Below are 12,393 nucleotides of genomic sequence, written 5' to 3' on the forward strand. Positions count from 1 at the left end.
AGATAGTATTAAATTGTTTTTGCCTGCATTGCTATTCTTTCCATTCTATCCATGTGTCCATTTGCTGCACAAATTGTCAGAAATATGGAGCAAAATTTGCATGAGTTGAATAAGGATTTCACATTAAATTAATCACAAATCCACAATATAATGAGCCACTGCAAGTCTGCAGGTAAATTTTGTTTAGTTGTTATTTTGATCAGTTCTCATCTATTTGAATTCAACCAAAAGAAGACATTGGGGGACCCTTATGAAGTCCGGCGTTTTTTACGCTGTGCTTACAAATGTCCCCGCAGCTATGCAGCTCAGGGGATTTATGTAGAGGCGTATTGCTTCTACATAAATCCCGATCGCACAGAGCCAGTCCGTGCGAAAATTTTGAAACCTACGGCAGCTCAGGGCTGGCATAGGTTTCAGTATCGTTTTTTCACAGAAAAAATTATAAATGCGGCGCACGCAGAGGCTGCACCCCCTCTGTGTGCTACCGCACCCCCCTGTAACGTCCCCTCTCTGCCCCACTGGCGAAGGTGGCGCAGGTGGGGCAGATGCGAAAAAAATATTCACAAAAATACCGTTTGCGAATATTTTTACGCTGATTTGCACCATCTGCGCCTAAAGAAGGCATTTACGCCTTTTACGCATTTACGCAATATTTACATTAAAAGTATTCTTGTTTTTTTACTCAACTGAAGTTCTGCCAGGAACAGAGATGTCTAATGGCGAGTACAGCCCTGTTCATATGTATATATTGTGTTATACAGTTAAGAAGTTTTGAATGGATGCTATTGTTCCAATGTGGTATACATGATGCTGCCTCATTTGGGTTGTTGGGGAATCCTAAAGAATATTAAATTATTTATTGATTCTAATATTTAGTACTTAAGAGAGTGGGTGCTATGTGGTTTTATGTGTTCAATTGGTTGTAGACATATTACTGTTTTTTCCTTTTCCTTGTCTCCATTTGGTTATATCTTTTATCTTTTATAAATGGTGTGTTTTTGTCATGTAATTGTCAGTGTGAATTAAAATAAAACATAAAGAAGGAACAAATGCTAGCAAGCTGCTTTATATTTCCTTTAATGCCAACTCATCACTTCTTTGTGTCTTGGAACAGATAATGATACACTATCTTACATCAGTCGTATCTTCAGCAATCCCTCTCTGGACATGACTCCCGCATTCAACCCAAAGATCAAAGAATACTATGCAGAGTTGCCATTTCATGTAGTAGCAGTAGAAATTGGAGCAGAGGCTGCGAACTGCAAAAGTCAAGTGCACCTGGATGACAAGAATGGACCACAGTAAGCAAAGATAGGCAAAAGTATTGGGAGGGGTTGTTTTTTAACCTTCACTCTTTTAAACATACTATTTTTATTATAGACTAGAAAATGTACCTGGCACTACCTGGGTGTAAAGTGTTACGGCCCTATTACACGAAGTGATTATCGCCCGTATTTAGATGTTATGAATATAATCGCCTTGTGTAATAGAAGCCAATGATCAGCTGTCTTTAAACATGTTGAAAGAGCAGCGATGAGGATAGCAGTGATATGCTGCTGTTGTTCCGTGTAATAGACCGCTGCTATCTTCTATGGGCTGCCTGGACGATGTAGCGATCAACCGGGCAGCCCCCCCCCCCAGCTCCCCGAGGCCCCCCGGATCTTACCCGCTTGCTGCCAACGTGTATAATAGCACCCGCAGTGAACAGGGAACAAGGAGCAAGTGAGCACTGACCTGGAGCGTCACCCCCTGTAATAGGGGCTTAAGTGTTTCAATTAGATTTGTTCCAAGGTTGCCCAGGAGGCCAATCAATGTGTGTGTGTGTGTGTGTGTGTGTGTGAGGAGCGGTGTGTGGGTGTGTGGTCAGACATTGATAGCATTTTTGTGAGGTAAAATCTGATCTCCAGAGCATTCTACCAGTTATTTTGATGGGTGTCTTTTTCCCCCACCCTCTCCTCATGAGCTGCCAACAGGCCTTGCTATCATATTTGTGGTTGTCATTCTTTGGAACGCAACTGTAATTATGTCACCTGTGTGTGCAGTGTGGAGATTCTCTCATTCATTTCTATGGCCCAGTCTTCCGCATACCCCTTCTGTACATATGGCAAGAACGGGACTTTTGCTCTAACCTTCCCATGCACCAAATGTATCTGAGAGCCAAATTTGAGATCTATATAGCCGAGCCAACTATAACCAAAGCTGCCCATGCAGCTACAGCAAAAGAAGATGAAAATGAGTGATATAATGTATGTGTAATGCCAGCGGGTCAGCATTTTGCATCTTGCAAAAAATTAAACTAAAGAAGTATACATTTGATTGAGCAAATTATTTAAATAAAAATGTAACTGCTGACTTATAGGCTTCTTAATATTAGGTAGAAATTTATCAAGAGTAGTGTTTCATACTACTAAATTGAACCCCCACCCCTCCCCTCTGCTGGATTTATCAAGAGGTGCATGTACCTTGATAAATCCTGCATATCTAAGGATTGGATATCTTAACAATGCAAGCTGACGTAAATTTTAGCTATAATCTTTATTTTATTTACATATTACATATTAAAGAAAGATGTAAATAGGATACAATATAGTAAGTTTGAAATTAGCCATAATTTTTATAAATTAAAATAAATCTAAGAGTACAGAGGAAGCACTCTTTGAGTCTCCATCCGGTGACTTTATGTAATGGGAAAAACTCTTTTGGATTATACTCAAGTGAGTGCCGCACCTACTGTATATATTCTATACTTGGATTTCACTGAGCACCATAGGAGTAAACGAGAGGTAATGCAGGACAGCAGCTATCATCTGGAAGCTTTGTTGCTGTGAAGCTACTGTACATACCCAAGTAGTTCTGTAGTACATCCTTGTCTTGGAAAATCATGGGCTCTATTTGGAGTTAATCTTGCAGCACTGAATATTTTCTGAATTATCCTTAATTAAAAATTTTGTTTTCTAGAGTTGAGAAATACCCACTTGGACTTGGAACAAATTATATCATGTTACATGTTATGGATGAATCTTCAGATCTCCCAGTATTATTAAGAAGCTATAAGATAACTGTTTATCGGGAAGATCGTCCAAGTCTGCCCCTATTTGACCACTACAAAATTTGTGGCTTCCTACAGGTAAAAAAGTATCTGTGCATTTACTCTGGGAAAGGATGTAAACTAAATCTTAGGTTTTGTTCACATCATAGATAGCGGTAGGAGATTCAGTTGTTGTTTTCATCAAATATCCCTGACAAAATAGTGCAGCATGCAGAGTTATGTTGCCTGGAAAGATGTCAGACACCGTGACAACTCCACTGGTGTCCAGCATACAGGGAATCTGGCATCACAGTTAGTTTTGTTGTATTTCTGCTATGGACAAGTGTAAGGATCTGAGCAGCTTTAGCAGGGGTCCAACTGGGAGGGCTAGGTGGAAGGTAATGCCAGCTATGACAGAAATATGTCCGAATACAGCGCATTACAGCTTGCTTCATATGAATCTGCCTAGCTGCATAGTACACCATATTGAGTAGGTGGTTTTAGTTTTATAGATGCTTGGTGTATGCCCTTATTCATTTTTACAAACATTATTATGATAATGAAGACCACACATTTCTAGTAAGTACTTCCAAAAATATAGGAGACAGTTCTGTTTAGATCGTCTGATGCGTCAATGGATAACTAATGACTTAGTGTTAATCTGTAGAAAACTTGAAAGGGCTCCAAGATTTTATTCACGAAGTGTTTACTTTCATTTGTTTAAATGCATTTATCTAGAACTGCGTCATCAAAGATTGATGGATGCTGTTTACATGTTAGAACAATTACACATCTGTAGACACAGGTGTTTTTATTTTGTAGTACACATATGTATCATACTCACAAGCTATGTTGCTAAAAAAAAAAGTCTAATTTTAACCGTTTAGAAATTTGACACTATTAAAGGAGACGTCTGTCCATTTTTATCTTTTGATAGTCGGCAGTGACAGGGGGGAAGTTAGTACAGAATGCTAACTTACCCCTCCACGTGCCCACGCAGCGCCACTACACCAGCACCGGAACCCTCCCCCTTCCCTGTATCCATCCCCTCCTTGGTTGAACTTGATGGACATGTGTCTTTTTTCAACCGTATTAACTATGTAACTATGTAACCCTGTCAAAAGGCATTTCCCCCTGATGATGTCAGGACAAGGGGGAAAATGTCTTCCTGGCTGATGGATTGCCTGCTCTGGCAATCAGTGACTAAAGCGGCGTCCCACCCCAGTCACTGATCGGACGCTAAAGCAACCAGGTCGTGACATCAGCTGGGAGAAGATCCCTGAGCCCGGCGGGGGTCCCGGAGAGGTGATCCAACGCTAGGAAGGCACAGGGAGAGGTAAATTAAGCTTATTTTTATTTCCTTCCTCCCCCTGCCTTCTTAGAAAAAAAGTCCCCTCGCTGGACTCCTTTACGGGAACATCTACTCTCCTCTCCCTGTGCCCATGAATCACCATTCTACAAGGTCCGGGACCCCCTTTGAAAGGCATTTTCCCCCTAGTTGTGACGACATCTGAACTCGGGGGAAAATGTCCAAAGTGGCTGATGGACAGCCCACTCAGCCAATCAGTGACTGGAGTGGTGTCCCGCCCCAGTCACTAAGTAGTTGAGTGGGCTGTCAATCAGCCGGGTCATGACATCGGCTGAGAAGAAGATCCCGGAGGCCGGCGGGGGTCCTGGAGCGGCTATCCAGTGCTGGACAAGCACAGGGACAGGTGAGTACTGGTGGTTATTTTAGCAGTTTTCAAACCTTATTTTCTATCATACCTCATGGTGCTTGTTCCAGTAAAAAGTAATCTTTTATCATTTGGGATTGGGATACCTGGGTGGGGCTTCACGGCAGAAGTGCCACTAAGCCACACCCCTCTGTGACGTCATTGTCGCATAGGCCACGCCTTCTCAACAACCATTGGTGTGGGCCAATCTAGTGGGGGTGGGGCCTAGACCTTTAGGCCAGCCCTTACAATGGCTGCTGAGGGGGCGGGGCATATGCAGCAATGATGTCATGGAGGGGCGTGGCTAAGTGGGCTTCGGTCATTAAGCCCTGCCCAGGTATCCCAATCCTAGATGATAAAAGATCACTTTTTACTGGAACAAGTACCATGATGTATGATATAAAAATGAAGTATGAAAACTGCTAAATGTACCCTTTACACCTGTGTAGAGCAGTCATAATGCAAAAAGGGGGTGACAGTGTCACTTTAATACTAGGAATTGCAGGCAAAAAAAATATTGCAAAAGTAAAGTAACTGCAAGATGTAAAGTTGTTTTTTAGTGGTACAATTGAATTGTTTTAATGTAATAACTGTGAAGTTGCACAATTGAATGTCTCAGATAGGCCCATCTCTGCCACTTCTATATGAGTGCAATTATAACAGCTTAAGGCTGTGTTCACACTACGTAAAAGTATGGCCATTGTTGCCATTGGCAACAACGGCCGTACTTTTCCTGGTGTGGAACATAGCCTATTCTGCTATGGGATCCCGGCCAGAGTGTATACACATCGTATACGCCCCGGCCAGGATCCCGTGCGGCGACGCAAATAACTGACATGTCAGTTTTCTGCGGCCGCAATTCAATGAATTCAATGAATGAATTGCGGCCGTAAGAAAACCCTGCCAGTTCACTGTGTGCTATGGGGAGGTTCTGACGCGGGCGCGCGCTGATGCACGCGCATCAGAACCCTTCAGCCAGAAGGATCATCCGCCCGGGGTCACGGAACGGCCGGTCTCTTACGCTGTGTGAACATAGCTTAATACTATTTTACAGCTCAGACTCATACTCTACACTCACTAAAATCAGAACACATACTCCAAACAGGACACACGCTCAAAAACACCAGTTCTGCCTCTTCTTACGGAATAGGAATGATAATTCCCAACACCACATATGCACAACATATTCAACAGAATCAACTATATTCTACCAATAAACAGGTAACACTGACAAATTATAAAATAATTGGAGATGTCTGGAGTTCTTTAGGGAAGTGTTCCCCAACTCCAGTCCTCAAGGACCACCAACAGCTCAGGATTTGAAGATATTCCATACAAAGAACATGTGATGATTCCTGATGCACTGACTAAAATATCACTCAGGCAAAACTGGTAATATTTTAGGCTTCAGTACACAAAGGTACAGTACTTAACAGTTACAATATTAAAAAATAATGGGTGTGTCACATTCTTAGGGGAACAATAAGCCCTGTATTGATTCCAACACGCCGCCCTTGCCTACTTGAACGATCTGTCCTAAGAGGGAGCCCAAAATTGGACGATGTTTCCTATGCTGATTAGGTGCAGGGTAAATAATCCACAGTCCACGTCAGAAACCAACTGAGTTTGGATAAGCTACTAAAAAAAAAAAGAACTGTCGGAGAAAAATTCCAGGGGTCAAAACCAAAAGAACAATGTCAGGAACCAAATAAGAGCCAAAGACAAAGCCGCTAAACAAGCTCGGGTCATACACATATGGTTGCACAGAACTGGAATCAGGAAGTAGTTAGGAAAAGCGTGTGAGGCAGGAAGACCAAACAATCACAGGCAGCAGTGAGACATAGCCCTCCAGGTGTCACTGTGCATCACTCTGTCTGACCAGCCTAGCCTGCTCCCAGAAGCTGATTGGAGGCATGACTGCCACTTGTGATAGCTGGGCATCCTTCATGACAGGATCTCGCCTTTCGCACAGCTTGAACAAGCAGGCAGATAAGTCTCTGATAGAATGGCCATAAAATGTGCAGAAATGAGATTCCTTTTGGTAAAGTCCTTACCTCTGTACACAAGTACATAAGTTATATTATCGGATGAGAATTAGGCCCTTTTTTGTATATATTCCAGGTGGGGTTGATAGACAATTTCCTTCTGCCTAGGTAAGCCCACTTGGACAGCTTCTCATTAGTGGGATTATCCAGCATTAGAAACACATGGCCACTTTCTTCCAGAGATAGCACCACTCTTGTCTCCAGTTGCAAAACCCTACTCAGGATTGGATCCAGCTTTTCCTGGCACTCGGGGTAGAGCGGCAGGGAACGGTGTAGTGCTGAAAGGTAGGCGGCTTGATGAGCAGCGCTCTGATCAAACAAAGCACTTTGCTTGGTTTAGATGAGCAATTCACTCATCTCTACCTGTTAGCTGTTTACACTGAAAGTTTGGGACATAGTTTGGAAGATTGTTAGGAGTTGCTACAGGAAATTGGTGTTTGTAAATAGGATAAAAAATGCCAAAGACTAGTTCCATTACAGTGTATTTATAAACTAGATTTAACCCTTATGTATATAATATATTGCTCTCTCTATATACAGTATATATATATGTATATATATATATATATATATATATATATATATATATATATATATTAGTGAAGATATAAGCAGGGCAGTTTCTAGATCATTTTGGCAACAGGGCGAATCTTGATAAAAGTGACCCCCCCCCCCCCCCCCCCCGCCGCGCAACCTCACTCAATTCGGCCCTGGAGAAGGAAGGGGGGATTTTATCAGGATTCGGGTTATTAGGAAGAAGCAGTGTGTGTATTATGGCATAGAGCAGTGTTGCACCCCTAAGAGATAGTGTTCAACCGAATACAAAATCATCATACAGGGACTCACAGGTGACGTTTTCTTTGAGGCGTCACTTTCCTTTTCCTCTCCATCTGGCCCAGACCACCATGATTATTTCTTGCAGCTACAATTCGTCTCTTCAGAACCTGCCAGACAAACATCTCAGGCTCCGCACTTATCCAGCAACTTCCTTGCCTTTTCTCTCCTATAAGCTCCTAAACTATAGTAATTCTGCTGCTTGGTGCAGGAAAGTCTGCAAGGTGTGACCTCCATTATACTGACATACAGGATGCTGGGAAAGCTGTGTGACCTCCATTATACTGACATACAGGATGCTGGAAAAAGCTGTGTGACCTCCATTATACTGACATACAGGATACTGGGAAAGCTGTGTGACCTCCATTATACTGACATACAGGATGCTGGGAAAGCTGTGTGACCTCCATTATACTGACATACAGGATGCTGGGAAAGCTGTGTGACCTCCATTATACTGACATACAGGATGCTGGGAAAGCTGTGTGACCTCCATTATACTGACATACAGGATGCTTGGAAAGCTGTGTGACCTCCATTATACTGACATACAGGATGCTGGGAAAGCTGTGTGACCTCCATTATACTGACATACAGAATACTGAGAATGTGTGGGCGGTGTATATTATAGACACAGTGTATATTATACAGAATTTCAACACACACACACACACACACACACACACATAGGAACCTCCTGTGTCTGTCTCCTTACTTGTATCAGACTTTCAGCCAGGACAGCAGTGAAGAAGTCTGGTCCTCAGATGCAGCAGATGGAGGTATACAGGAGGGGACACAGCACACACAGCTCTGCAGATACAGCTCCCCACTGATCACATGCTGTGTCACCTCTGCAGGCTGCTGTGCTGTGTTTTCTCCCCCTCCTCTGTGACCCGACATTTGCAGAGAGCTACACACAGCCCAGGACCTCAGGAAGAAGACTGTAAGTTCCTGTGTGGCTTCTCCCATCCTCCTGCGGCAGGGTCCTGCACTGTAAGCAGAGGGGGCGGGGCCTAGAGAGACGGGACTTAATGCTGCAGGAGAGACACATAGAGCAAGTACAGCTCACTGTGTCTGTGTAACTAAACTATACACAGCAGATGAGAAGCCCTGCAGCAGGGATTCTGACACCTTGGGCAGAGGGGAGCACACTGGAGGTTTCTCTCTAGTCTGAGTCTGGCGCCCCCTGCCTTGGACCACTTGAGGGCGCCCTAGGCCTAGGGCAGTCTTACCAGGTGATGGGGCAGAGGGGGAGGTGATGGGGCAAACGAGCTGGGCGGGCGGGCGGCCAGGGGTGCATGCAGCTAAGTAGAGTCCAGGGGGTGCCACCAGCGCCCCCTAGCTGTCGGCGCCCCGTGCGGTCGCCCGGCCCGCCCGCCTCTAGAAACGGCCCTGGATATAAGTTACTATCTGTATACAGCAATATAGTATATACAGAAGAGTAACACCTAATATAGTAATACACTAACACACTATAGGAGACCTAATCTTTGGTGTTTAGTTAAAAAAATGTTTATAGATAGATAGATAGACAGACTAGACTATATGGCACAGATATCTGAGTTCACTCTGAGTTTAGGATATATATATATATATGTCCTATTAAAGGGGTACTCCATCCAGGACCCCTTTTTTCACAATCTCTGGGGAGGAGGTGGGTAAAAACTATGACATCCACTTACCTTCCTGGTCTAGCTCTACTGCCCGCATCCAGCTGCTCCAGTCCCTGGTCCCTGGGCCCCGCTCCTGGACTGAGATGGGCCTTGAGACGTGACGTAAGCAGCTGGATGTGGCAGCAGCACTGGAGACAGGGAGGTAAGTGGATGCTATTGTTTTCACCTACCTCCTCCCCAGCGATTGTGAAAAAAGAGATCCCAGCCAGAGTACCCCTTTAATAGCTATGTCCATTACAAAATGTGGAATTATTAGTATACATGAAAACAGACATCTTAAAAGGGGTACTGCTGAGAATTATTTTTTTTTTTTAAATGAACTGTTGTTAAAAAGTTATACAGATTTGTAAATTACTTTTGTTTAAAAAAAAGGGGAGATTTATCAAACTGGTGTAAAGTAGAATTGGCTCAGTTGATCCTAGCAACCAATCAGATTCCACTTTTCATTCCTCACAAACTCATTGAAAAACGAAAGGTGGAATCTGATTGGTTGCTAGGGGCATCTAAGACAATTCTACTCTACACCAGTTTGATAAATCTCCCCATAAGTCTTCTTTATCAGCTGCTGTATGTCCTGCAGGAAGTGGAATATTTTTTCCAGTCTATTACCGTGCTCTCTGCTGCCACCTCTCTCTGTGTCAGAAATTGTAGTTTCCCCATGTGGTAGCAAATCCCCATGGAAAATTTTTTCCAAAACAACAGTTACTTTTTTCATATAAGGAACATGATTATGTCTAAAACAATAACTTCCCTAACCATGTTATAAGAAGGATTGTATATGTGGCGTGAGGAAATATAATGCATAGGCTTACACTTATTCCTCAGCAACATTACCCTAAAATAACTTTTTTATATACTGATAACTATGTGTTATGTTTTCCTAAAATACAATTGCTATTGTTATTATGGTCACTGTATACTGAAAAATAATGGAAAACTATGTACCAGGCTCTGCATTTGTTCTAAAATTGGTTATACATTGTATCGCTACCTTTTACAGATCACTCTCTTAATATGACACCTGTTGCATCAGTAAAAGGGTAAATAATGGGAGGGTTCCCCTCTGACACTTAAACGGGCTCAACTGGTATCATGCTTATGGAGGAAAAGGTCAATGACAGCAGTGTGGCCTTTCTCACAGTAGGCTTTAGTTAAATTTCTAATCCAAATACTTTTTCTAACTTTCTTTTATGTTTAATCCCATTACGATCTTCAAGTTTCAGTGCAAGTTGATACTGTGCTGAAGGTTACAATACAAAGACAGATCTAGGGATGTCGACTTCAGCCTTCTAACAATTCTCATGCATTTCAGTAATCCTGGATTAAGTTCAAGGCTATTCATATAAAAACTGTGTGGCTCCTAGTTATGTCAGTATAAAGGGGACCAAAGATTGTTCTTGCTTCAGTCACACTTCCCAACTAATTCAATAGGATGCAACTAAACAGTATACAACAATTCATCAAACACTAATCATGTTATCTTTCTTTCTTTCTTTGATAAAATCAGTGTTATTTTTAATATGACCCATGTAACCTATAGTGGACATTATGTTTACATACGGCAGATATGTTTCAGAAATTTCCGGGACTGAAAATTTTTGCAGTTGTATATGCAGCACGTGCACGGATCTTTGCAAGCGACGTTCAGATTTTTGAAAAAGTCACAGAAAATTCTGCAATAAATTTGGCATGAACATACCCTAAGGGTTGTCTATAAGTACAGTTTTCTGACATTTCAATCAAACATTGAATTATTAAAGTTAATTCATTGGTAGTATGGCAGCCGGGCCCTGCTCTGATTCTAAGGAAAAATTGGTTCTAATTCTGAGAAGATAACCAGTTGTGATGAAAAGCTAGGCCTCATGCACACATCCTTAGCCCTCTCTGTAGCCGTAGAGCCACAGTTATGGACAGGACTAGGGATGTGCATCCATAACCATGTGCAATTGCACAGACCCCTTCATTCAAAATAGGTGATCTGTGCAGCAACTACAGGCCACACAATGGCTTGCCCATTGGATCACAGCTCTAACACAGATCCAAAACACCTACAGATGTGTGTATAGGGCCATAGAAATGAATGGGTCTGCATTTGTGGGTCTGCAAATGTGGACAGAATAAACTGATGTGTAAAAAGGGCTTTAGTTGTGCAACATGGTAAATTCCAATGGAAATGAATGAGAATTACAAAAAATCCAAACTTGAGAGCAGGGGCAGCCTTATTATACAATGAAGGTTTTAGTTTGTCTTAAGATCCTTGAAGCCTGACTGATCTCAATTTTATGACATCTCTGATTGACAAATGTTTTGTGGCAAGAGTCTGTAACTATGATAAAGAACATTAAAATGTATGTGCATATTTTCTATACTTTATCAATATACAAAGTATTTATCCAATTGCATGTGAACAAAAGACAACCCTTCAGATTTGTTCCCAATATTTGGCCTGTGTAAAAGAAGCAGTGATCAGTCAATGAATGAATAAATACTTCTTCATTGGCTGATTAGATTGTTTATGCAGCCAGAAAAATCATCACTAGCTAAAACATCACCCCACATGTAAAGGGAAAGTGTGGCTAATATTGATGAAATTAAATGGCCACATAAACAATCTAGCAATCATTCATGCAGTCCAGCCTGCACAAGCCATATGAAGACTTGGGGGAACAACTATTAATGAGATTGGCACCCATTATTGGGACCTGCTCTGCCCATGTAATGGGGCCTTGTACTTGTAATGGGTCACTTGTAGACAAGTAAGTTCCCCTGGAAGAACTCAATACAAAGAAGTCTAGAATGTGATGACTAAGATATAACTCTGAGGCCTATTTGACTACAGGCATGAGTAGCACATACTAACAGTTTATCATTTGTACTTAGTGCAAATTGCAAATTCTGTCTTGCTGACAGGTATATTACCCTGTCTAGCTCATAACACAGACACATCTATCCATTACCTACATCCATTCTACTTCATTAGAGCTGACTGCTCTACTTTTCACAACATGTACAAAGTTGAATGAAAGTTCATCAGTATTCTTGACAAAGTGGAGCTAAAGTGGAGTGGGTGACAGTAGCCTTAGCACATACTGATATCTACA

General features: G+C 42.2%; 1 protein-coding gene across 1 annotated transcript in view; it reads left to right on the forward strand.

Annotated features, from left to right (window-relative positions):
* Positions 1-12,393, forward strand: part of CPED1 (cadherin like and PC-esterase domain containing 1) — a 178,782-nt gene that overhangs the window by 107,461 nt on the left and 58,928 nt on the right. The window contains exons 14-15 of the mRNA XM_069976564.1: positions 1,115-1,301; positions 2,959-3,127. Of these exons, the coding sequence (XP_069832665.1) occupies positions 1,115-1,301; positions 2,959-3,127 (356 nt within the window). The remainder of the gene's footprint in view (positions 1-1,114; positions 1,302-2,958; positions 3,128-12,393) is intronic.

This window comes from Dendropsophus ebraccatus, chromosome 1 (genome assembly GCF_027789765.1).
Source record: "Dendropsophus ebraccatus isolate aDenEbr1 chromosome 1, aDenEbr1.pat, whole genome shotgun sequence".
Classification (NCBI taxonomy): Eukaryota; Metazoa; Chordata; class Amphibia; order Anura; family Hylidae; genus Dendropsophus; species Dendropsophus ebraccatus.